Consider the following 25,845-nt stretch of genomic DNA (forward strand, 5'->3'; position numbering starts at 1 on the left):
AACAGAAAGACCAGAACTAGGACTACAGCAAGCAGCAAACCAACTCACTTGTCAAATGAGAGTATCTAGGATGGGAGCCTGGAATCTGCATTTTTAAACAAGTGCCCTCAGATGATTCTGAATCAAGTGGTCTGGGGACCACAGTTTGGAAAACATACCCTAGAACATCCTTTTGGAGTCTGGGTGTTAACCTCACTGAGAGTCCTCCAGCTTTCCAGAGAATCAGGCTGACATCACTATGCCTATTTAATGTGAATCAGTCTTTATTTTGCACTTTTGTGGTGCATTAACAAATTCAACATACAAGATAGCATTACATATTGTAGGTTAGCATTACAGCATTATGCAATTTCACACAATTCATGTTAGCTTTTTCAGTTTTTCTTTTTTTTCAAAATTTGACACATTTATTTTATTTTTGAGTTTCATTTTTACAAGAGAAGACACAAGGTAAAGAAAGACAACCACTTTGGAGAGGGATCATGGTGAGGGCAATGTCACCGTCATGGCCATAGTACAAGCCTTCCAAGAAAAGGGACCTGCGTTATTCCCTCTCCTGAGCAAGCTGCCCCTGTCCCACAAACCAGTTCTATCTGTTTTCACATCTAGAGCACTGTCCATAAACATGTCCATCTTGGCTGTGCTCCAGTGAGATGAACTGAAAGAAGGAATAACTCATAAAGGGACCTTTATTATTAAGAAAAATTCTTGTCTTCCCAAAGGAATCAAGATGTCTTCAGAGAAGGAGCAACTGTTGGAAAATCAGAAGTGACCATTCCCTAACCTATTCCTGACCACAAATGCCTTGTGCAAAAGCTAAGATGTGACTCTCTTGTCTTTCTTTCAACTGACTCTTAGGAGAAGGCATTCCTCCTCCACTCTTATCAGTTAGCTCTGGAAAGAACAAATGTGAAAGCCAAAGTCAGCTAAGAAACTTTGAGACGGCAAAGTCAAGGGCACGATGGATCAGGCCTGAGGTAGGAGGGAGGAGCCCTGTACTGTCCGCCTCTTTGCCTTTTTCTGGCAAAGACACTGAGGCAGTTCCTAGGCTACAGAACAACTGGTTCCTCCCCTGCCACCTCAGCACCCACTGCTCAGTAGACCCAAAGAATGCGAGGAATAAAGCTACAAGGAAATGGGGAAGAGAGAGGAGAGTGGGGTGAGGCTGTTTTCCCAGACGTTTGTCAGGAGGAGCTACAGAGGCACACACAGCAGGGCAAAGACCAGACTATCTCCACCTGTTGTTTTGCATTGTTTCTGGGAAGGAAACAAAAGCGGGTTTGCTCAGCGATTTCTGATCTTTAGACATTAAGGCGATGAAGAGGAACCATTTAAATTTTTTCCTAATGGGGCTTCAGAATGCTCCTGTCAGATTTACATTAAACTATCTCAAAATGCATTTTTAGAAAACAAAAATTATTTTCTTCTACTTATGATACAGTATTTACATTTCTTGGGGTATAGGACAGAGACTAGTGGCATGACCCCAACTGATGGTGAAGTTGTGAGTCAGATTATGGGGGGTGGGGGTTGGCAGGGACAAGAACAGAGAGTAGGCTTTGTGACTGCTCAGAATTGCTCTGCATTGTCAAGAACATGGGCTGAAATCAAACAAAAGGTTTAGGGGGAGCAGAATGGTTTTAAATCCACAAAAGCTGAGGGAACACTGAAAGCAAGATCACCCCGCCGTCCATGGAGACTCAGCTTTCCGACTCCCTTCGCCAAAGCAAGGTTAAAAGTGATGTTCTTGTGTGGAAGTGAACACTTCAGTCTCAACTAACCTTTCACGCCCTGGATCAAGCTGTTAAGCAACAGCTTGACTGAGTTCCTTCTCAGGTGGGCAAAAATATCTACTGCCTATCCAAGTTTACCTAGTTTATTTTAATTAATTAATTAATTTTTGAGACAGGATCTCACTCTGTTACCCAGCTCAGAGTGCAGTGGCATGATCATGGCTCACTGCAGCCTCTATCTCTGGGCTCAAATGATCCTCCCACCTCAGCCTCCTGAATAGCTGGGACCACAGGCATTCAGCACCACACCTAGCTAATTTTTTGTATTTTTGATAGAGATGGGGTTTTGTCATGCAGCCCAGGCTGGTCTTGAACTCCTGGGCTCAAGCGATCCTTCTACCTCGGCCTCCCAAAATACTGGGATTACAGGCGTGAGCCACTGCGCCCGGCCCCAAGTTTACCTATCATCCATGGAGTCTGTGCCATCTGCAAAGTCTCAACATTGGAGACACAGCTGCTGTAGGAGTAAAGAGACTTGAATTCTAATCCCAGAAAGATGCTGAATCTCTCTCAACCTCTATTGCCCAGTGGTAGAAGAAGAATTGCATCCTGTAGTTCCTCCATTCCTCCACCATGTGGTAAGACATAAATTCCAAGAACTATGCAGCTTGTTTTGAGGAAAAGAATGCTCTGAAAGAATCCAACTTATCTTCATTCATTCAGTCACACTGTTATTTTTTTTAAGAGCTAAATTTTTATTGAAAAATTTAAGAACTTCTGAGGGCCCCTTTTTTATGAAGCAAAGCTAACCTCATTACAACATCTAAGTTATTTGAGAAGACTCTAAAGCATCTCCACGGTCGGCATTTCTGGAAAAACAAAGGCCAGTATAATTCTTCAAACCTCTGATGACTTCCAACCCATCAACCAAGAAATGGCTGTCACTAAGGTAGATAGCTGCAAAGGGGAATGGCTATCATCACTTGTCTCCTCTCCTTGTCCTTATACCTGAAAACAGCTTTTGGGATCAGCTGGATGTGTTCATTGGTACTATCCTATAGCTGAATTTGAAGTTTCCAAAGCTCCTTTTAGAGAAGTCATCAAGTTTGATAAAGTCCAGGTTCTGATGTATTGGATGCATAAGTCTGATGTATTCTCTGTGCTTCAGTTAGGTCTGTCAGTTAATTATAGACTGCCCTTTACTACTTCATAGCAGAAGATCTGATAGCAAAAATACCCCATTTCTCAATTCCTCTTTCTCCTGCAAACCTTGCCTCATCCACCCCACCTTTGTTTCTTGGCTTACTGCAGACCTCTAGACCTTGAGGTCAAAGAGCAGAGATATAAGAGGCAGTAAAAAGAAACGATGGGAATGATGAAAACATGAGGTTTTATAAGAGCAAAATTTTCTTCTGCAGAGGTGGGGAGTGGGAGAAATTCTCCAGAGAAGCCCAATAAAAAGAAGCCAATTTCAGGTAATCAGCAAATACAATTCAGCACAAAACACAATTTCCATGGATTAAAATCTGCAACTTGATATTGGCAGTTAGGCTAATTTCTTCAGTTTGTATTAGACATGCAAGTATATGGTTACATTGTTATATATAGATTTGTAGGGGTCTTTCCCTCTCTTTTGTCCCCCATTAAAAAAAAACGGAGGCTGGGCATGGTGGCTCGCACCTGTAATCCCAGCACTTTGGGAGGCTGAGGCAGGTGGATCACCTGAGGTCTGGAACTTGAAACCAGCCTGGCCAACATGGTGAAACCCATCTCTACTGAAAATACAAAAAATTAGCCAGGCATGGTGGTGGGCGCCTGTAATCCCAGCTACTTGGGAGGCTGAGGGAGGAGAATCGCTTGAACCTGGAGGGCAGAAGTTGCGGTGAGTTGAGATCTCACCATTGCACTCCAGCCTGGGCAACAAGAGCGAAACTCCGTCTCAAAAAAAAAAAAAATAAATAAAAGATTCTAGCGCCTTGCAAAGAAGAAAAAAACCATCATTGCTAAGAACTGATCTGCAGCTGTGGTCATATAGGGTGTTCTTTGTGGAGTTTGTTTTGTAAGAAATTTTCTTCTACAACTAAAATGAGGTTTTGAGTCCACTTCTCTGTCATCTCTTTCCCCTCCACATCCCTCCCCAGCTTGGACCCCGGGGATTAGAGGAGAGAAGAACAGGATTAGTACTCGCTCAGACTGTGCCACTTGGCCACAGGCTTGCGGGGGCTCTCGCAGACCTCTCTCCAGTGTTCAGCACCACTGGCTGTGACACTGTGTGCCCCCAGGATCAGCCTCCCCACCACCTCGTTCTTGGTCATGCGATCGAAGTCGATAACGAGGAACTCGATGCTGATATCAGGCAGGAGGTCAGTGGGGATGTCGTAGATGAAAGATTCGTTGAAGATGGGGTTCAAAGTGCACTTCTTCACATGGGTTTTCTTCTTGGCAATGCGCTTTCTGCCGTAGTAGACGTTCACCTTGACATAAGGATCTGGGGCCCCCAAAGAGATAAGAAAAAGGGAGACAGGCCTATGACACAGTCCTCTCCTATGTAATGGTAATTTCATGTTGGGAAAGGCGGGCTCTGTTGTTTGTATCTTTGATGGCCACCCCATGTGTTCTTTAGTGATTGCACAATAAACACACACTGACTATATGTGAGTCTGCCTGCCTGGATGAGGGGCCAAGGAAACCAAGCAGGAATAGAACAGAACAACTTTCTCAAGTTAGGTCTGAAGAAATCCCGTGATACCAAGAAGTATATTAAAGGGCAGAGAGACAAATGCCTGCAGCCTTTTTGAGAAGTCTCTCTTAGCACCTGGCATGCATATTATTTAGGATACCTTGCCAAATGTAAAGACCCCATTTGTTCAACCGAAGAATCTTCCTAGCCAGGGAAATCTATTGGACGTAGATACTCATCGGGAAGAGAATGTCTACAGAAAGAGGAGCAGATTAAAAGTGAAAGAGGCAAGGATCTTGAAGTGTGGAGGTCTATCTGGGCCATTGGCAAGGAGTCGGGGGTGGTTCAGACAGTAAGAAATAGGTTGAAGTAAATAGCTGCTACCTGAGAGACCGGTGATATCCATCTTCGGCAAGTGTCTGGCTTTGAGGACCACCACTGTCATTCTCTGTGCCACAGGCTGATATGACAGAGACACCTGGAGCTCCCCTCTGCTGATGCACTTCTGTGAGGAAAAAATGGCAGGTGAGAATCCTGGCAGAGGGTGCAGGGCAGAGCACAAAAAGTGTGCAGAGCAGTGGGAAGAGTCTGGGGGAGGACAAGTGCAGGGATGATAAGTTTTTTGGAAAGATGCTCATCCCCTGGAAAGGTGTTATGATTTTATTTAACAAGGAGGGAGAAAGGAAACATTATAACCATAATTCTGATATTAAATAATTTGCATGGAGAGCCCGCATAGCCTTGGATTTATGAGCATGACCTCTGGAGCCAGATTAGCCTGGATTCAAATCCTGACTATTCTTCTTTTTTTTGAGACCGGGTCTCACACTGTTGCCCAGATTGGAATTCAGGGACGTGATCTTGGCTCACTGCAGCCTCCATCTCCTGGACTCTAGCAATCCTCCCACCTCAGCCTCCTGAGTAGCTAGGACTACAGGTGTGTGTCACCACACCTGGCTATTTTTTTTTTTTCTATATACAGAGTCTCACTATGTAGCCCAGGCTGGTCTTGAATTCCTGGTCTCAAGTGATCCTCCCGCCTCAGCCTCCCAAAATGCTGGGATTACAGGCATGAGCCACCATGCCCAGTTGCTATTTCTTATTTGTGACCTTGGACAAGTTACTCAACATCTCTGTCCTTCAGTTTCCTCACCTATAAAATGTGGGTGAAAGGTTGTACCTACCACATAGCATTATCAGAAGGATTAAATAAGTTAAAATTTGTAAACTGCAATGGTGCCCAGCACATAGTGTGCACTATAGAAGTGCATCCTCTCATTTGGTTCTTATCCTTTAAAAAGTTCTGAAGACTGTACGGTGGGAGGTAGGAGAACTGGGTTTGAATCTTAACCTTGCCACTTACATGGCCTTGGGCAAGTCCCTGAACCTGTCCCTGCATTTCACAAGGTGAATATCCACACCTGCTCTGCCCACCCCAATGTGCACTCCAGTGTATCTTCTCCAGCCAAGTCAGCTTCCTCCCCAGCACCCTGATCTTTGTTTCTCCATCTTTAAATGTGATGCTAGGCTCCATTTTGAGCTTGAAAAAAACCTCTAGTCCCCCAATAACTTTTTTTTTTTTTTTTGAGACAGAGGCTCGCTCTTGTCTCCCAGGCTGGAGTGCAGTGGCGTGATCTTGGCACACTGCAACCTCTGCCTCCCGGGTTCAAGTGATTCTCCTGTCTCAGCCTCCAGAGTAGCTGGGATTACAGGTGCTCGCCACCATGCCGGGCTAATTTTTGTATTCTTAGTAAAGACAGGATTTCACCATGTTGGCCAGGATGGTCTCGATCTCCTGACCTTGTGATCCACCCACCTCGGCCTCCCAAAGTGCTGGGATTACAGGCGTGAGCCACCGTGCCTGGCGCCTCCAAGAACATTTTAAAGAACATTTGCATAGGCACTGCATGCCAAGTTTTGAGGATCCAGAGCTGATGGGACTCAGTTGTTGCTCCCAAGGAGCTTACCACTCAGTAGAAGAGTCAGAGAAGTAAATAAACCTGTACGGGACTTGTCAGAGAAATGAGAAGCCTGTCTAAGTGCTCTGGGCACCTAGACCTGGGAGATTCAGGGGAGGCTTTTTAAATTAATTAATTTATTTTTTATTTATTTTATTATTTTATTTTATTTTTTGAGACGGAGTCTCGCTCTGTCACCCAGGCTGGAGTGTAGTGGCGAGACCTCATCTCACTGCAGCCTCCGCCTCCAGGTTCACGCCATTCTCCTGCCTCATCCCCCCAAGTAGCTGGGACTACAGGCACCTACCACCACGCCCGGCTAGTTTTTTTTGTATTTTTAGTAGAGAGGGGGTTTCACCATGTTAGCCAGGATGGTCTTGATCTCCTGACCTAGTGATCCGCCCATCTCGGCCTCCCAAAGTGCTGAGATTACAGACGTGAGCCACCGCACCTGGCCATGGAGATTCAGGGAAGGCTTTACCAGCTGATGCCTGGACTGAGTTGATGGGGGTACAAAACCATGAAGCAACGGGCAGAGAGATGATCATGTCAGGCAGATTGACAGGAATGGCTGGTACAAGGGAGTTGGGCCTGAAAAGGTAAGCTGTGTTCAGAGAATGGTTGAGAGGTGAATATGCCTGAAGTGGGGGTGGCTGATAGGAGGGGTAGGTCAGGAACCTGGAAAGGTGGGCAAGGCTAGAGTAAAGGGCTGTTGGGACACTACCAAAGAGCAGAGTCAGCAGCACCCATACAAGAGGAGGTTGGTGAGTATAGGAGTGGCAAAGCTGTCATCATTTTGAGTCGGGGTCTCACTCTGTTGCCCAGGCTGAAGGACAGTGGTGAGATCTCGGCTTTCTGCAACCTCCACTTCCTGGGCTCAGGAGATCCTCCCACCTCAGCATCCCAGGTAGCTGGGACTACAGGTGTGCACCAACATGCCAGGCTACATTTTGTATTTTTTGTAAAGACAGGGTCTCACTATGTTGCCCAAGCTGGTCTCGAATTCCTGAGGTCAAGCAATCCGCCCACCTTGGCCTCCCAAACTGCTGGGATTGCAGGTGTAAGCCACCATGCCTGGCCAGTTGTCATCATTTTATTAAAATGATTATTATTTCAGAGAAAGGTGGAAAATGAACTAAAGTTGAGGAAGACCAACATCAGAAAGCTCAGTTAAGAGGCTGCTATAGCCGGCAGCAGTGGCTCATGCCTGTAATCCCAGCACTTTGGGAGGCCGAGGCGGGCGGATCACGAGGTCAGGAGACAGAGACCATCCTGGCTAACACGGTGAAACCTGGTCTCTACTAAAAAAATACAAAAAAATTAGCCGGGCATGGTGGCTGGCGCCTGTAGTCCCAGCTACTGGGGAGGCTGAGGCAGGAGAATGGCGTGAACCTGGGAGGCGGACCTTGCAGTGAGCCGAGATTGCACCACTGCACTCCGGCCTGGGCGACAGAGCGAGACTCTGTCTCAAAAAAAAAAAAAAAAAAAAAAAATTAGCTGGGCGCAGTGGCGTGTGCCTATAGAGCCAGCTACTTGGGAGGACTGATTGAGCCCAGGAGATCGAAGCTGTAGTGAGCTGTGGTTGAGCCACTGCACTCCAGCCTTGGTGACAGAGTGAGACCCTGTCAAAAAGAGGCTGCTGTGGCTGGGCGCAGTGGCTCACGACTATATTCCCAGCACTTTGGGAGGTCAAGGCAGGTGGATCATCTGAGGTCAGGAGTTCGAGACCAGCCTGGCCAACATGGTGAAACCTCATCTCTACTAGAAATAGAAAAATTAGGCTGGGCGCAGTGGCTCACACCTGAAATCCCAGCACTTTGGGAGGCCGAGATGGGGGATCACGAGGTCAGGAGATTGAGACCATCCTGGCTAACAAGGTGAAACCCCGTCTCTACTAAAAATACAAAAAAATTAGCCAGGCATGGTGGTGGGTGCCTGTAGTCCCAGCTACTTGGGAGGCTGAGGCAGGAGAATGGTGTGAACCCAGGAGGCAGAGCTTGCAGTGAGCCGAGATCGCAGCCACTGCACTCCAGCTTGGGCAACAGAGCAAGACTCTGTCTCAAAAAAAAAAAAAAAAGAAATAGAAAAATTAGCTGGGTGTGGTGGCGGGTGCCTGTAATCCCAGCTACTCAGGAGGCTGAGGCAGGAGAATCGCTTGAACCAAGGAGGTGGAGATTGAAGTGAGCCTTGATCACGCCACTGCACTCCAGCCTGGGCGACAGAGTGAGATTCCACCTCAAAAAAGCAGACTCCGTTGTTCTGTAGCAACGTGCTACAGAAGAAATGATTGGGACTGGAACTAGGGCTATGGCAGAGGAGATGGACATGGAGGTAAAATATGTCTCAGGAAGAATTGTCAGGGGTTTTTAGGCTTGGGCAGTTAATTGGCTGTGAAGCGTAGGGAAGAGGGAGGAAAGGGTGGACTATTTCTTGTGCTTTTAGCTTTAGAAAGTGGGGATGAGGCTGGGATAAAGAAAACAAAAGCAGGTGAGTTTTGGCCGGGCGCGGTGGCTCACGCCTGTAATCACAGCACTTCGGGAGGCCGAGGCGGACGGATCACGAGGTCAGAAGATCGGGACCATCCTGGCTAACACGGTGAAACCCCGTCTCTACTAAAAATACAAAAAAATTAGCTGGGCGTGGTGGCGGGCGCCTGTGGTCCCAGCTACTCGGGTGGCTGAGGCAGGAGAATGGCGTGAACCTGGAAGGCGGAGCTTGCACTGAGCCGAGATCGCGCCACTGCACTCCAGCCTGGGAGATGGAGCGAGCCACCGTGCCCGGCCTTATTTTTATTTTTGAGATAGGGTCTCACTCTCTTGCCCAGGCTGGAGTGCAGTGGTGTGCACTCACTGCAGCCTTGACCTCCAGGGCTCAAGTGATCCTCCCAACTCAGCATCCTGAGTAGCTGGGACTACAGGCATGTGCTACCAGGCTCAGCTAATTTTTGTATTTTTGGTAAAGATGGAGTTTTGCTATGTTGCCTAGGCTGGTCTCAAACTCCTGGGCTCAAGTGATCTGCCCATCTCAGCCTCCCAAAGTGCTGGGAATACAGGTGTGAGCCACCATGCTTGGTCCCTCAGCCAGTGTGTTTTTGTTTGTTTTGTTTGTTTTGTTTGTTTTTCCCCTTGAGACAGGGTCTTGCTCTGTCACCCAGGCTGGAGTGCAGTGGCACGATCTCAGCTCACGGTAACCCCCACCTCCTGGGTTCAAGCGATTCTGGTGTCTCAGCTTCCTGAGTAGCTGGGATTACCGGTGTGAATCACCACGTCTGGGGTTTCCGCCATGTTGGCCAGGCTGGTCTTGACCTCCTGAGTGGAAGCAATCCGCCCACCTCAGCCTCCTTAAGTGCTGGAATTATAGGCGTGAGCCACCATGCCCGGCCCTCAGCCAGTTTTGAATTACAGTCTGGTTGCCCTTGCCAACCAGTATACTTCTGGGCTTTTTCCTTTTGCCAGAAGTCAGAATGTAATCAGTGAATATAAACTCATTTTTACTATTAGCCACATCAAATGAAAAGTAATCCCATATGAGCTATCCGACACAGTAGCCACTAGCTACAGGTGCCTATTTACATTTTAATTTAAATTAAATAAAATTAAAATTATAGTTCCTCAGTTACACTAGCCACATTTCAAGTGCTCAATAGCGACATGTAGCTAGTAGCTACCACACTGCATGGTGTAAATATAGAACATTTCTATCATCATTAGACAGCACTGATCTAGAAAGGACTTTTGCATTGTTTTGGCTACTGCTCCCCTCTGTTTCCATGAATAATAATAAAATGTTAGCTAGGTTTGATATATCCATTTCTGGGGCCATCCTTCAATACTGAGTATCTAAATACTAAATATGCAGTCTTTAAATATGATTCTAACTTTATACACAGAGGAAGGATAGGTGAGGGGAAAAGCAACATTTGATTTTTTTTTTTGAGACAGAGTCTTGCTCTGTCGCCAGGCTGGAGTGCAGTGGTGTGATCTTGGCTCAACCTCTGTCTCCCGGGTTCAAGCAATTTTCCTGCCTCAGCCTCCCGAGTAGCTGGGACTACAGGCACGTGCCACCACACCCAGCTAATTTTTGTATTTTTAGTAGAAACGGGGTTTCACCATGTTGGCCAGGATGGTCTCAATCTTTTGACCTTGTGATCCGCCTGCCTCGGCCTCCCAAAGTGCTGAGATTACAGGCCTGAGACACCACACCTGGCCAACATTTGATTTTAAAAGCACAGTTTTATTTGCAAGAATAACACGAATGACAAGATTATAGCTTAGGTTTCCCGATTACTTATTTAAAATTCTGTATCCTAAATCATCCATTCTAGGAAAATCTTCCTAATCAAAATCCCCATGCCTCTTTCCTAGTTTTTTGGGAAAGTTGACAACTTCTGGTTACCCTTTTCATTTTTTTCTCCCTTAAAATCACTCCTCAGGCAACTGTCCTCCATCAGATCCCTCCTTCACCTTGGGCCATCTCACATGGGCAGCATGCCCATCCCCACTCAGCGCCGCTTTGTGATGCCCAAGTCTGTAGCCACAACACCATCTGAATGCCACTCTATTCTGCATTGAAGGCAGTTTAATGTCATTCCCTCAAGCCCCCTCCCTTTCTCTTTCTACCCAATTCCCATTCCAAGTAGCTATGTCAATGGCTCTTTCAAAAGAAAGAGCCATTGAAGGCTGTGAGCAAGCTCTGTTTCCCAGCCCCTTGGCCTAGTGAGGCAAAGGCCCTGTTGGGGGGCAGGCAAGCAGAAGGACAAGGGGGAGAAAGGATTTTCTCATGCCTGACAGAGCTGCGGGGCTCGGCTCTCCGAGGGCAATCTCCTTGCTCCTTCAGTGGAACAGAGGAACAGGAACAGTGGTCCTAAAGAATACACTCAGAAGAAATAATAGGCAAGGGATAGTCTGTTTTCCTATAATTAGCAGAACCTCTTTCAGAGTGATTTTCTAGCCAAGGAGCCCTTGTATTGGGTGGACCATCATAACCTCAATAAACCCTTCTTGGGGCCAGATGTCCTGAGGGCCACCTCTACCCTAAATCACCACCATGGGAAAACAGAACCTTAACATTCAATCCCATCACCCTTTTCCTCCCTGCAATACACATACATGATCTGTTGCCCAGTCTGGAGTGCGGTTTGTGGTAAGAACTCACTGCAACCTCAAACTCCTGGGCTCAAGCAATCTTCCCGCCTTGGCCTTCCAAAGTGCTAGTATTACAGGGGTGAGCCACTGTGCCTGGCCATATTTTCTTTTCTTTTTTTTTTTATTTAATTTTGAGACAGGGTCTCATTCTGTCATCCAGGCTAGAGTGCAGTAGCTTTTTCCTGGTCTATGTAATCCAGACCAGGAAAAAGCCCTTTAAAGCCAGTGTGGCATGCTCCAGGGCAGCTGTAGCTCACATTCACCAAGGGGAGATCCTACTTTGCTATGGTAGGGAGGATTTGGGATAGACATTTGCAGCCTGCACTTCTAGGGAACCTAGTGGATGAGTGACTAGGGAGATGACAGCCATGGCTCAGATGGAACATAGTCCTGCCTACGGGCGCTGGTTGGGAAAATGGGTTTAGGAAGACTGGGAGGCTGGAGGGCTCTGGGGTGGGGCTGCACAGGCTCTGGGTATCCTATCTCGGGCCTCCTCCAGGGCATGTGTTGCTCAGGATCCTAGCCCTGGCTTATCCCTCCTCAAGGGAGTTAATAAAGTGGAAAGAAATGTGGCTCTCGCCAAGAGCCCCTGGCAGTTTAGCAAGTGCCATTGTCTGTGCTGTGTCCAGTGCCCTTGATTTGAGGCTGTTTTGTTCCCAGCCCAAATCAGTCCCTTTCATTGCCAGTCTCTTCCCAGCTGCAGCTTGGCACAGAGCCATGTTCTACTCCCAGCCTTGGGCTGCAAGTGTATAGCTGTCTGGAGGAGTCCAGCTGGTTGGTGACTTTACCAAGGTTGAAGTCACAGGGAAGGGTGTATTGGAAAGGCTCCTGCTTCAAGGAGAGGTAGACAAGGGAAGGAGTGGAGGATGGGAGCTGCTGTGAAGGGAATACGGAAACAGCAGAATGGGTCGGCAGAGCCCTGAGGAAAAAAGATGGGAGGACAGGGGAGGGGAAAGAAGGGGATGAAACAGGCCACTGCTTCCGTTTCTGTCCACGCCTTCTGATTCCAGCCTCAGAGGATGCAAAAACCCCTTCAGGGCTGGACTCTGGGATGTCTCATTGTATCCTGGCATTGAGAACCACAAGATGCTGTGGCAGTGTCTTGTTTATGCTCTGACGTTCACCAAGTTTTCCTATAATTAGCAGAACCACTTTCAGAGTGATTTTCTAGCCAAGGAGCCCTTGTATTAGGTGGACCAACATAACCTCAATAAACCCTTCTTGGGGCCAGATGTCCTGAGGGCCACCTCTACCCTAAATCACAATCACAAATGTGTCTAATATTCTTCAAGATTCTTGGACTTCCCTGGCCCCTGTGACGTGGATCTGAGTGTGCCAGGTGGCAGTAGCGGTTCCTTCAGGCAATGAAAGGCAGAACCGGGCTGGCTGCAGGGGGACAGGTGCCTACTACAGAGCAGAGAAGGCAAGAATACACACACACAGAGTGTGCTCCCTGCTGTCCCCCACCCAGACTTGGCACAGTACCCTTCTTCAGCAGGCAAACCTTGTTCCTGGGTACTCACTGCACACTCTGCACCTGCTAACTTAGGAGCCTCTTTTATCCAATCCTGAGCCTGCTGTCTCCCCACTGAGTCCAGTGAGGGCTTGCAGGTAAAAAAGGTATCGAGAAAGAAGTATGATCTGCCCACAGGCAGAGCTCTTTCTGGGAGATGTGCAGTTGTTTCTAGTGGCCTCGAAATTCTTTCCTAATCTCCTTCACCGATTCCTCCCTTGTCTTCCTTCACTGTGTCAAAACAAAATATAAATATTTACAAACCACATGCATCACCCAGGTATCAAACTTGACTAATAATAGAAATAACAATAATAGTAACGGTCACAATTTATTGAAGGCTCACTATGTCCTAGTAGCTATATAAAATCATCATCCTACTCTATTCCCATAAGAAACTGAGACTTAGCGAAAGTGAAGCAGCTTGCCCAAGGTCATTTAGCTGGTGGAATTTGGATTTAAACTCAGGTCTGACTTCAAAGTCCTTGCTATTTTAACCACTTATGTTATACCCTGAAAAAGACATGAAACTCTAAGTTTAAAATTTCAACAACTTCTTTCATAGCACCTACCATACTTACTATACAGTAATTGCAAAAAATATTTGTCTTTCTCCTTCAATAAAGTGAAACCTCTTCAAGGGCAATCATATGCCAGGCATATTATCTCATTTGATTCTCTGTAAGGAAGACAATATTATCAGCTCCATTTTACAAATGAGAAAATACAGGCTTAGAGGGGTCGAGTAACTCACCTGTGTCACACGGCTGGCAAGTGGTAAGCTGGAGAGTAAAGTCATGCAGTCCAATTCTGGAGCCCAAGTGTGTAACTGCAGCATTTCACTGCCTCCCCAGTTGTGGAAGAAATAAATGAACTAATGGGGTTGGGTGGGGCTACACTTACTGTGCTTCTGAAATTACAACTCAAGAGCCAATGTCGGTCCAGTGGGAAGCGGGAGAGAGAAGGCAGGATGGAGGGCCCTCGTCCCTCTTCTAATACAAAGAGGGAGGACAGGAGAAATGGAGAGAGGGGAAGTGTCTATGGCAAAGGTTTGGGCCTAGAAGAGTGAAGCAATTCATTGAATTGCATTGTAAAATAGTCATAAGAAGACATGTGCATGACGGCTGTGTGCAGTGGCTCATGCCTGTAATCCCAGTACTTTGGGAGTCCGAGGCAGGTGGATCACCTGAGGATAGAAGTTCAAGACCAGCCAGGCTAACATGGTGAAACCCCGTTTCTACTAAAAATACAAAAAATTAGCCAGGCGTGGTGATGAATGCTTGTAATCCCAGCTACTCGTGAGGCTGAGGCAGGAGAATCGCTTGCACCCGGGTGGTGGGGGTTGCAATGAGCCGAGATTGCGCCATTGCACTCCAGCCTGGGCAACAAGAGTGAAACTCCGTCTCAAAAAAAAAAAAAAAAACAAAAAAACATGTACATGGTATCATTTACACCCCTAGGTTAGGGTTGGGAAAGGGAAGCTGAGGGAAAAATTACTGAATTATTGTCATAGCTTCTCAGCTGTGAAAAATAAATTCACTGGAGGAAGATCACATAATTTTGCAGAGGAAATTAGCCCCTATATCCCTGATATAATGAAGGATCTACAAATGGTAGGCCAGCCTGTTCCAAGTAAGCTGGACAGCATCAGGGTGCCAACCACTAAGTGAAATGGTGAAAGCTATCGGACCTTCTCTCCTCAGGAAGTTGCTTCTTAGAGGAGACCTAATCTGCCAGGCCCTCTGTCTTACTCTGACCACTGCTTATCCTTGACAGCCAAGAGCTTCCTCTCTATAGCCCTTCTTTGCCACCCATCCCACTCCCCTCCCCCTTCCATTTATCCCCTGAGATATTTTCTCCCCCAACCTACCATTGCTCCCCAACACACACTTCCTACTCACCTGGATATTCCTTTTGATGATGTCCCTGGTCAGTTGTACCTTGCCTGTGCTGGGGTCCACCCCTGCCAGTGGCACCATGACCTCGCCAATAACATCATCCCGAGAGAAGCGGTCAAAGCTGAGGACAAGGAAGTGCAGCACCAGGTCCTGCAGCTGGCTGTAGGGGATGCCATAGAAGGTGAAGGTCTCGTCAAACACAGGGTCCAGGGTCTTCCGCAGCACTCTGGTCTTCACCCGATGCCGTTTGTCAGGAAGGATGGTCATTTTGATGTAGGGGTCAGATCCCTGGGTCTGGTCATCCATCACTGGCAGCCCATGGGCCTCCTGGATTGTCACCACCAGGGCTTTTTTCGGGAAGTTATAGTCCACTGAGAAGGTGAGGGATCCTAGCATGACATCCTCCTCTGGAGATGATGGAGAGGTGGTTTTGCTCTCCCCAGGGGTCAGGCTTGTAATAGGGCTCCTTAGTTCTTCCCCGTAGTCCATTTTGATGGGTAATTGGTCTATACAAGATCCAGAGCTAGGCCCCCTGGGATCTTTGTCTCGGCTTAGCAGGCCAGCCTCTGCTGCATCCACCAACAGGTTCCTACGTCCACCTTCCCTCCCAGGACCATCTTTGTCTCTCCGCACTTTGATGATTTTCTTCTTGTTGCTGAGGGTCTCTGGGTATATGCTGATGCCTTTGAGCATGTGAATAAACTTGTATGGTGGGTTCTTGTGCTTCTTCTCTGCCTGCTGATGGCAGCATGACCAGACAAAGACGGTCACCGAGACACACACCACCAGCACAGAGGCCCCGATGAGGCCGGCCACCACCGGTGACACATCTGAAGGCAGAGACCAGAGATGTGTCAGGGCGGGTGGACTTTACCTCCTGTCTAGATCTCCCCTGCTCATTGCCACTGCTGGAGCCAAGCTAATCTGCAGTCTAGCCTCTAGAGCAAAATGTGCTTATCTGGGCTTCAGAGTTTTTCCCTTCTATTAGAGGCACCCTCTCCCAACCTCTCCAACCACTCCACAGCTTTTCCTCCCAGCCTTCTCTAGAAAGCCTTCTCTGAAGCACCCCACTTGACTCTCTGTTCTTTTCTAGACCTTCTCTCAGCACTTATAGACTTGGTTTGCTCATATTGATTTGTGCTTCACATAAAGCTGCTCTGTACGTGTTCTAAGATCACCTTTTTACATGAGCACCTGTTCACTTCAACTGTTACACAAGATGTTTGGTGTCAGGAGGATATTCCATAGCATCCAGAACAGGGCCTGCACTGACTGACTCACTGTCAGGGTAGGGTGGAAGGGTGTGGAGCTGAGTTTAGATGGTCCTGGTAGGGTGTTCAGGGTAGTAAAAATGGATGGGTGCCAAAAGGAAGAATTCTGGGTTTATGTACTGTTAAAATATGTTCCAAAACTTTAGCTCCCAGGTATATAAAATACAAGGCTGGGTTGCAGTGGCTCACACCTGTAATCCCGGCACTTTGGGAGGCTGAGGCGGGTGGATCATTTGAGGTCAGGAGTTCAAGACCAGCCTGACCAACATGGTGAAACCCCGTCTCTACTAAAAATATAAAAAATTAGCTGGGCATGGTGGCATGTGCCTGTAATCCCAGCTACTTGGGAGGCTGATGCAGGAGACTCACTTGAACCTGGGAGGCGGAGGTTGCAGTGAGCTGAGATTGTGCCACTGCATTCCAGCCTGGGTGACGGAGCGAGACTTCTCTCAAAAAAAAAAAAAAGTATTCCTCCAGGAGGAATACATCCATTGTAGGCAAAAAAATAGGTGTATGTATACATATATATATATATATATGTATGTGTGTGTGTGTATATATATGTATTTATGTATACATATATTGTTCTAAATAGGAAGAAATAGGGACTTTCTCTTTCATTATTATTACCTTAATAAATCCTTCGCTGGAAGAAATAGGGGTTTTCTTCCCTGTTAGTGGAAAATGTCAGATCTCTGCTCAAATGTCACCTTCTTAGGCCTTTCCTGACTCCCCTATTTAAAAGTGCAATCTTCTCCATCCTCACCACCCACTCTTCCTAGCCTTGCTTAATTTTTTTCAACATGCCTTGTCATTCTCTCTCTGATACACACACCCCTACACATGTAAGAAAAAAAATATAAAATACATACACAAATATGTAAGAATAAACACCCACATGCACATTATTTTACAATTTATTATTTATCTTCACTAGAATATAAATCTCATGAGGACAAAAATTTATGTCTGTTTTGTTCACTGCTGTACCCTCAGCACTTAAAACACATAGCAGGCACTATGTGTTGGATGAACAAATAACTAAAGAGAAATAGGCCGGGTGTGGCGGCTCACGCTTGTTATCCCAGCACTTTGGGAGGCCGAGGCAGGCAGATTACCTGAGGTCAGGAGTTCAAAACCAGCCTGGCCAACATGGTGAAAACCTGTCTCTGCTAAAAAAAAAATACAAAAATTAGCCAGGTGTGATGACACACACCTGTAATCACAGCTACTCAGGAGGCTGAGGCAGGAGAATCACTTGAAGCCAGGAGGCGGAGGTTGTAGTGAGCAGAGATCGCACCACTGCACTCCAGCCTGGGCAAAAGACCGAGACCCCATCTCAAAAAAAAAAAAAAAAAAGAAAGAGAGAGAGAGATAGATTTTTTTTTGTTTGTTTCCCTTACCCTAGTCTTATCTTTTCCCACAAAAATTGGACCCTCAAGTTTTTCGCTCCCTCAAGTTCACTGAGGCTAAGTTGGGTTTAGGCTTTAAAGGTCCAGATTAGGCCTATAGTTTTCCACTTTTTAGGGGACCACTTGGAAGAGAGGGAGAACTAAGGAAATAAATGTAGCCTGGGCAACATGACAAAACCCCATTTCTACAAAAAAAAATTACAAAAATTAGCAGGGCATGGTGGCACATGCCTGTAGTCCCAGCTATTTGGGAGGCCAAGGTAAGAGGATCACTTGAGCCCAGGAGGTGGAGGTTGCAGTGAGTTAAAATTGCGCCACTGCACTCCAGCCTGGGCAACAGAGCGAGGAAGAAAAAGAAAAGGAAATAGACATAATTCCAGCATTTCCCCGATTCTTTCTGGAACGTTCTTTTTTTTTTTTTTTTTTTTTGAGACGGAGTTTTGCTCTTGTTGCCCAGGCTGAAGTACAATGGCGCAATCACGGCTCACCGCAACCTCCGCCTCCCGTGTTCAAGTGATTCTCCTGCCTCAGCCTCCCGATTAGCTGGGATTACAGGCATGCGCCACCATGTCCAGCTAATTTTTGTATTTTTAGTAGACGCAGGGTTTCTCCATGTTGGTCAGGCTGGTCTCGAATTCCCAACCACAAGTGATCCAATCGCCTCGGCCTCCCAAAGTGCTGGGATTACAGGCGTGAGCCACTGCACCCGGCCTGAAGCATTCTTGTTTCAGGCATCTGTGCAGCTCACTGTTTTAATTATTGTGAGCCTCAAACCTCACTGGATGAGAGAAATATTTCCTGTCTGCCCCAAGTAAGATAATGTCCCCATCACCCTTCCTTATTTTTCTTCATGGAGCTTATTATCCTGACATATATTTATTATCTGTCTTTGATCACTAGACAAGCTTAATAAAACAGCAACTTTGTCTGTTTTGTTCACTGCTATAGTCCCACGTCCCAGAACTATGCGGCACGTAGTAAGCATTCCGTGAACAAAAGAGTCAGTGAATTCAAAACAGCCTCCGCAGATTAGAAAGAGAGGATTGAGGCTGGGTTCGGTGGCTCATGCCTGTAATCCCAGCACTTTGGGAGGCCGAGGTAGGCAGATCACCTGAGGTCAGGAGTTCAAGGCCAGCCTGGCCAACATGGTGAAACCCTGTCTCTACTAAAAATTCAAAAATTATCTTGGCATGGTGGCAGGTGCCTGTAATCCCAGTTACCTGGGAGGCTGAGGCAGGAGAATAGCTTGAACCTCGGAGGCGGAGGCTGCAGTGAGCTGAGATTGTGCTACTGCACTCCATTCTGGGTGACAGAGTGAGACTCCATCTCAAAAAAAAAAAGAAAAAAGGATTGAGTCAAGATGATTACATATATCAGGGATAAATGTAAATTTCTATTTGGACTCAAAAACCTATTTATAGTCAATAACCTCACTTGATGAGTCAAAAATGACTTAGGAATTTAGGCAACCACAATCTTGGACTATAATTAGTATAATGCCTACTGTTTTCCCTTCTATTAGAGGTATCCTCTCCTATCCTCTCCAACCAATCCATGGCTTTTTCTTCCCTCCAAACCTGGATGAAAGGTTTATCTTCTCTAGAAAGCCTATGAGCATCATGAGCACGATACTATGAGCATAATGTCCAGATTACACAAGAGGCAGGTATAATTTCATCTGCACTGGTCGTAATATACATGTAATATTGTGTATAGCAGTGACAATGATAAAATTATTTTTTGTGTAAATTTATATGTCCCTGCCAGGCATTGTGGTAGAGCTTACTTTTTTTATTTCTTTTGAGACAGGGTCTCATTTTATTGCCTAGGCTGGAGTGCAGTGACACAAGTTTGGCCCACTGCAACCTCCACCACCTGGGCTCAAGTGATCCTCCTGCCTCAGCCTCCTGAGTAGCTGGGACTACAGGCACATGCCACCACACCTGACTAATTTTCGTATTTTTTGCAGAGATGGAATTTCACCATGTCACTCAGGCTGGAGTGCAGTGGCATGCATGATCACAGCTTACTGCAGCTTTGACCTCCCCAGTTCAAATGATCTTCTTGCCTCAGCCTCCTGAGTAACTGGGACTACAGGCATGTGCCATCATGCTTGGCTAATTTTTTTTTTTGAGACGGAGTCTTGCTTTGCCCAGACTTGAGTGCAATGGCGCAATCTCGGCTCACTGCACCCTCTGCCTCCCAGGTTCAAGTGATTCTCCTGACTCAGCCTCCTGAGTAGCTGGGATTACCAGCACGTGCCACCATACCTGGCCAGTTTTTGTATTTTTAGTAGAGACGGGGTTTCACCATATTGGCCAGGCTGGTCTCGAACTCCTGACCTCAAGTGATCTGCCAGCCTTGGCCCCCCAAAGTGCTAGGATTACAGGCATGAGCCACCATGCCCAGCTAATTTTTAAATTTTTTTTAGAGATGAGTCTTCACTATATTGCCCAGGTGGTCTTGAACTCCTGGGCTCAAGCAATTCTCCTGCTTTAGTCTCCACCAAATTGCTGAGATTACAGGTATAAGCCACCATGCCTAACCAAGGAAGAGTTACATTTTATTTAAAATATATATTTATTGTTATTATTTTTTTAGAGACATGGTCTCACTCTGTGGCCCAGGCTGGAGTGCAGTGGTGCAATCACAGCTCACTGCAGCCTTGAACTCCTGGGCTCAAGCAATCTTACTACCCTAGACTCCTGAATAGCTGGGACTACAGGACCATGCCACTATGCCTGGCTAATTAAAAAAAATTTTTTTTAGAGACAAGGTGCTATGTTGCCCAGTCTGGTTTTGAATTCCTGGCCTCAAGATCCTCTTGCCTCAGTCTCTTGAGTTGCTGGAATTATAAGCATGACCCACTGTACCCGGGTACATTTTAAAATAATATAGATAAGGAGCAAAACATTATTAACAAAATAAATCAAGGTGACCATGTCTATATCCATACCGAATAATAGTAGTGTTTAGTCTCAAAGTATTAAATGAAATAGCTTTTAGGGAAAGTTTTCACAAAATGGAGACAGCCTTGGTAGTAAGCTACTTGAAGGCAGGTGGGAAAAATAGCCTATGGATCTTTGAATCCCTCAAGAGTCTCTTGCTTCTAATAGGAGTTCAGCAAATATTTGGTTGAACAACTAATTGGATTCAGTTGCCATTAAGAATGGGCACAGCCTAAGGAAGTGGCTCTCCATTCATCAATCAGGTGCTTTCCTGTAAATTGTTTGCTACTCATTAGTGAAACTGAACATTGTCTCTATGAGAAGAGGAACACAGGAAACTACCAAGACAGGCATATTTTTTGGAATGATCTAAAGAGAGATCTGAAGGCTTAGATTAGGAGACACCTGGGCAATTCTTTTGGCTCTATCATAGATTTATTCTCTTCAGCAGTGGGGCTGGGGGGAACCCACTGCTGCTTACATGTTTACAATGCATCAACTTTTATTGTTAGAAAATGGAGATAGGGTAGAAAAGAGAGAAGATGAAGAATTCTCATATTCCAGGAGGACAGAGAAGGAAAAGAAGAGAAACAGATGAATGCATCTTTGAATTATCTAGTTGTTCCCCTGGCTTTGTTTCCTATTTTTGCTATTCTTTCTTCATTTTAGTATTTGTTAACTCTTGCCTCTCTCCCTGAAACCAAGACAATGAGCTAGAAACATCAAAGATATTAAAACCTAGAGCTCTCTGTCTTGCTTTAGTCCAAAGCTTGGTGGGAAATGGAAGTTGAAACTAATGGCTGAAGTGAGTGTTTTAAAGTAGCTATAAATTGCAGTGACCTGTGCTTCTCGCTCCTTTTGTCCTCCATGGTCATGGATAATTGAGTGTTGGCTTGGTGTATCACCCAAGTGCTGTGGCATTTGAAATGAAGTACTCTATGAGATGTGAAAAAGTTGGAAGTGGTAGTTCTCTATGTAGGAGATCCTCTGTAATGGTTTAAAGACCTGCAAGACACATCTGGGCTATTGGCCAGCTCCTTCAGCTTCTGACCAGAACTGCTCTTATTGATTCCCCCTTTCCTAAACATAGCCTTTCGCAGTCAAGTAGACAAATATAATACAATGGAATGAGAATAAATTTTGGCTTCAGCCAGACATTGGTTTAAATCCTAGCATTGGCCAGGTGCAGTGGCTCACACCTGTAATCCCAGCATTTTGGGAGGCCAAGGTGGGCAGATCACCTGAGGTCGGGAGTTCAAGACCAGCCTGACCAACATGGAGAAACCCCATCTCTACCAAAAATACAAAATTAGCCGGGTGTGGTGGCACATGTCTGTAATCCCAGCTACTTGGGAGGCTGAGGCAGGATAATCGCTTGAACCCAGGAGGCAGAGGTTGTGGTGGGCCAAGATCACGCCATTGCACTCCAATCTGGGCAACAAGATTGAAACTCCGTCTCAAAAACAAAAACAAAAACAAACTAGTGCTACCTTTAGTCATTCGTTTGGCTTTAGCCAAGTTATTTTATTTCTGAGCCTTGGTTTCCTTGTCTGGCAAGTATAAATAATAATATATACACTCAAGGGTATTTGTTAGGATTAAATAAAATGTAGTATGTAACAGGCTGATATAATTTATTTTCCCTTTTCCAATAATAGTCCCTCTGAGAGAAATCACTATATTATGTTCCACACCATCTCCTTTTTTCAAGGATTCTGGAACTGCAATTAGAGAAAGAAATCTGTTGGAAGGGAATATGTAGAAAAAGAACAGGAAGAAATCATGGATTGCTCATGTGATCATGAAAGGGACTTTTGTTTTGGAAACTTAGAACTCAAAGAATAAAGATGCGGAAGGTGAAGTGGAAGAAAAAATACAATCAAGATTTAGCCTTGGGGAATAAGTGAGAACAAGTAGTTAATGAGTGTGAAGATCTGTTATCTGAACACATCTGATTTGATTTCTTCTTCCTTATTCTGAGGGGATAGAGCACACTGGATTCTGCTCATTTCACTGTACCTCTTATTCAGGAATGAGAAAAGCCATTTCCTAGCTGGATTGTGTCTCCACCCTAAAAACTGGAGTTCCGATGCTCAAACCTTCTGGATTGTCTGAGGGATAGAATCCCTGAAGGAATAAGAAGGTTCTTTGGCAGCAACTCTCACTGGCTTCCCCCATCTAAACTGAATCAAGGAGAAGCAGGGCAATTATATTTTATTTATTTGATCAAGAAAGCATAACACAGGAAGTTTGCTCCTTTAGCATATTATACTGCAGGAGTCCCCAAAGAGGAAAAAACTTCCTTCTCAAGCTTGTCTTTGCCACCTTCTTCCCTATTTTCCACTCCACTTTCTGCTCCAGGGAGTGTAAAACTAATCTTGGAGCCCACAGGGCTGGGTCGGGGACCAGCCGCTCTGAAATGACGTAATGCTTTCTGCGGTACACAAAGCGGCCTCCCCCGGGCTGGGCCTCTTTCGCCCCTCCCCCTCCGGCCTGGATCGCGCCCCCGCCAGCATCAACGCGGGTCAGTCCCCCTTTTTGAAAAGGCGGCCCAGGGAAACAGGGAACAAAGGCCCCGGAAGGAGAGCCTCGGCGCTGCCAGGAGGCCCAGAAATAGACATCACGTCATCCCCCAGCCCAGCAGCGCCAAGCGCCATTTGGTGGCATCGGATGGACCCCACCATTACGATGCGGAATGGAGCTTGCAGGGCTCACGTTTCCTCCTAGCCCCAGCATCCAGCTGACCGGCTTAAGGAGTGGCTTCCTTTTTGCTCCCCACCCCCGCACCCCTCTTTCCCCAGAGGCCGCCGCCTCCCCTGGCTGCCAGCCACACGGCCCACAATCTCCAAGCTGCCATCTTGATGCCCCATCCCCCTTGTCACTTCCCTCCCCCGCAGCCCTTAGGAATGGGAGGGGGAGGAAGGGGCACCGCCCTGCGTGCCCCAAGGGGGAGGGCTTGGCCTACCCCACCTCTCCTCCCCCAGAAGGAGGGGTTCACATCCTCCGCACGCTTGCTGTTTCTCACCTCCAGCAGTGCTGACAGTGCACCATACAAGGTTTTAGCATCCTGGACTTCCCCACCCCCGGTGTGGCTCGGGCCCTGCCAGTCCCTGCAGCCCATAGCTCAAGTTCATGCACTGTCAACTGCCCACTACCCACTACCCACCACCACAGGCCCGATTTTAGCGGGGCTGGCATTTTGAAGGCTCTGGTCTGGGCTGCATTCTCTGCCCTGCCGCTGGGCCCCCTTGGCCTTGCAATCATTCTGACCACCTCAAGCTTAGTTTTCCTGAGTCTACTTACCAAAGCTAGGTCGGATATTGGTGATCTCAGCCATGTCGTAATCAGAGGCTGTTGCTATAACGTTTTTGCAATGGTGAGACAACTCTGGGAACCCTCGGTCAGTACCGAGGCAGCAGCTGTAGAGCTCTAGGTCAGGGAGGGGGGAAGGTATCCAGCGGACGCCTCCTGCGACGTCCGGCCCCTAGTTGTCAGCTGCGCTCAGCTCTTAAGATGCTCCGGGGATGCTCTGAGCTAAGGATGCAGGTGCAGTCAGACTGGTCCTGATGCGAGGTAGGCTCCGCCTTCTTCCGAATGGTCCTCGGAAGAAGACTCCGCCTCTGTCCGAAAGATTACGGAAGTCAGGCCACGCCCCCTTCAGGAAGCTCTCCCGGAGGGGACTCCTCCCACCGCCGAGTTTTCCCGAGAATGAGGCCCTGCCCACTGACGCGCTGTGGTTCCAAAACTAGAAAGTACTGAAGGGTAAGAAGCGTAGGTAGATTATTATATGAAATCCTCTGATTTCAGTTTTCTGGGCTTTAATACAGCAGCAAAATGTTCTCGGTCCTGAGTTCCAGAATTTTGGGAAAATAAAATTCTGTACTGCCTGGATTTCAGTATCGATTGCTATCATTATACATTTCCGAGACCGCTAAAGGTTTTTACGGAACTTTTTTTTTAGGCTTATATTTCACAGTGGATGGAAACTGTCTTAAACCTCAGAAACTCTGATGAAAGACCAAACCTGGGGATGGTTGCACAACTCTGAACATTTACTAATTTTAAAAAAACAGCTGGGCACGGTGGCTCATGCCTGTAATCCCAAACCTTTGGGAGGCCGAGGCGGGCAGATTACTTGAGGTCAGGAATTCGAGACCAGCCTGGCCAGCATGGTGAAACCCCCGTCTCTACTAAAAATACAAAGATTAGCCAGGCGTGGTGGCACACGCTACTTGGGAGGCTGAGACACGAGGATCGCTTGAGCCCAGGAGGTGGAGGTTGCAGTGAACCGAGATCGCGCCACTGCACTCCAGCTTGGGCAACAGAACAAGACTCCGTCTCAAAAAAAAAAAAAAAAATCATTTAATTGTACACGTAAAACAGATGGATATTGTGGTATGTGAAGCTGATTTAAAAAAAACAAAAACAAAAACAAAAAAACTAATGAAAAGTGCCAAAGTTAATCAGTGTTGAATTTTTTTCATGAACCTCAAGTGCCTAGGGTTTCGTATGAGAGAGAGAGGCCAAACCGAAAGATCTGTGTATTCTGTAGGTCAAAGAACAACACACATGAAACTCCGAGCTTCTGGAGTCTTCCTTGGTATTTGGGAGAGTTGGTGTGATTCAGGTTAGAGTCGGACTGCTGCCATGTTTTCATAAATTTCAACCTTCATTTTGGCTGTGGATAATTTCATCCGTTGGATTCTGTTTACAGATAGGATTAGTTCAAATGTATAAATTTGTGTTGGTGGTTTACCTGTAAAATGAGGGGGTTGAAAGTATTTTTCCACCTTTTGACATTCTGTTTTTATTTTATTATTTGTTTAATCTCCGTGGATTCCAGACATTCTGTTTTTCTAGGAAAGTGGAAATAACATCACTTTAGGAGTCATTCATTCATTCGCTCATTCAAAAAGCATGTATTGAATTATTGAACATCTGTTACACCCCAGGCAGCCTCCTGGGCGCTGGGTCAATGCATTATTAGCTAGAGTTAGGAGACTTAATACCTGATTCTCCTTGATAGCTGTCTGTGTACCGTTGTGAAATCACCTACTCAGCTGAGTCAGAACTTTGTCTGGTGCAAACTGGAATATGATACAATAATCTTACAGTCTATTGTGGAGACCAAGTCACCTAAGAAAATGTGAGAGCATTTTGCAAAATGCAGAATATTGTACATATGTGAATAATTACTATAGCCTGAGTCCAAGACTGCCTTAGTTTTAATCAGGAGCCTGCACTATTTGTAATTTAGAGACTTCTTTTTCTGGCATTTTATGACTTCT

The 25,845-nt window shown here is 46.4% G+C and overlaps 1 protein-coding gene across 2 annotated transcripts; it reads right to left on the reverse strand.

Annotated features, from left to right (window-relative positions):
* Positions 1 to 239: 239 nt before the first annotated feature.
* SYT11 (synaptotagmin 11) lies at positions 240 to 24,141 on the reverse strand. 2 transcript variants are annotated; one of them, XM_054458316.2, is made up of 4 exons: positions 23,861 to 24,141; positions 14,930 to 15,756; positions 4,795 to 4,918; positions 240 to 4,221 (listed from the first exon to the last, which is right to left on the reverse strand). In XM_054458316.2, exons 1-4 carry the CDS (start codon positions 23,892 to 23,894, stop codon positions 3,911 to 3,913), a joined length of 1,296 nt encoding a protein of 431 aa, XP_054314291.1. In that variant the 5' UTR covers positions 23,895 to 24,141; the 3' UTR covers positions 240 to 3,910. The 2 variants fall into 2 exon arrangements, with proteins under 2 accessions (XP_054314291.1, XP_054314302.1); XM_054458327.2 differs by having other exon boundaries at positions 4,798 to 4,918; positions 23,861 to 24,135.
* Positions 24,142 to 25,845: the final 1,704 nt, after the last annotated feature.

The sequence above is a fragment of the Pongo pygmaeus genome, chromosome 1, assembly GCF_028885625.2.
Source record: "Pongo pygmaeus isolate AG05252 chromosome 1, NHGRI_mPonPyg2-v2.0_pri, whole genome shotgun sequence".
Lineage (NCBI taxonomy): Eukaryota > Metazoa > Chordata > Mammalia > Primates > Hominidae > Pongo > Pongo pygmaeus.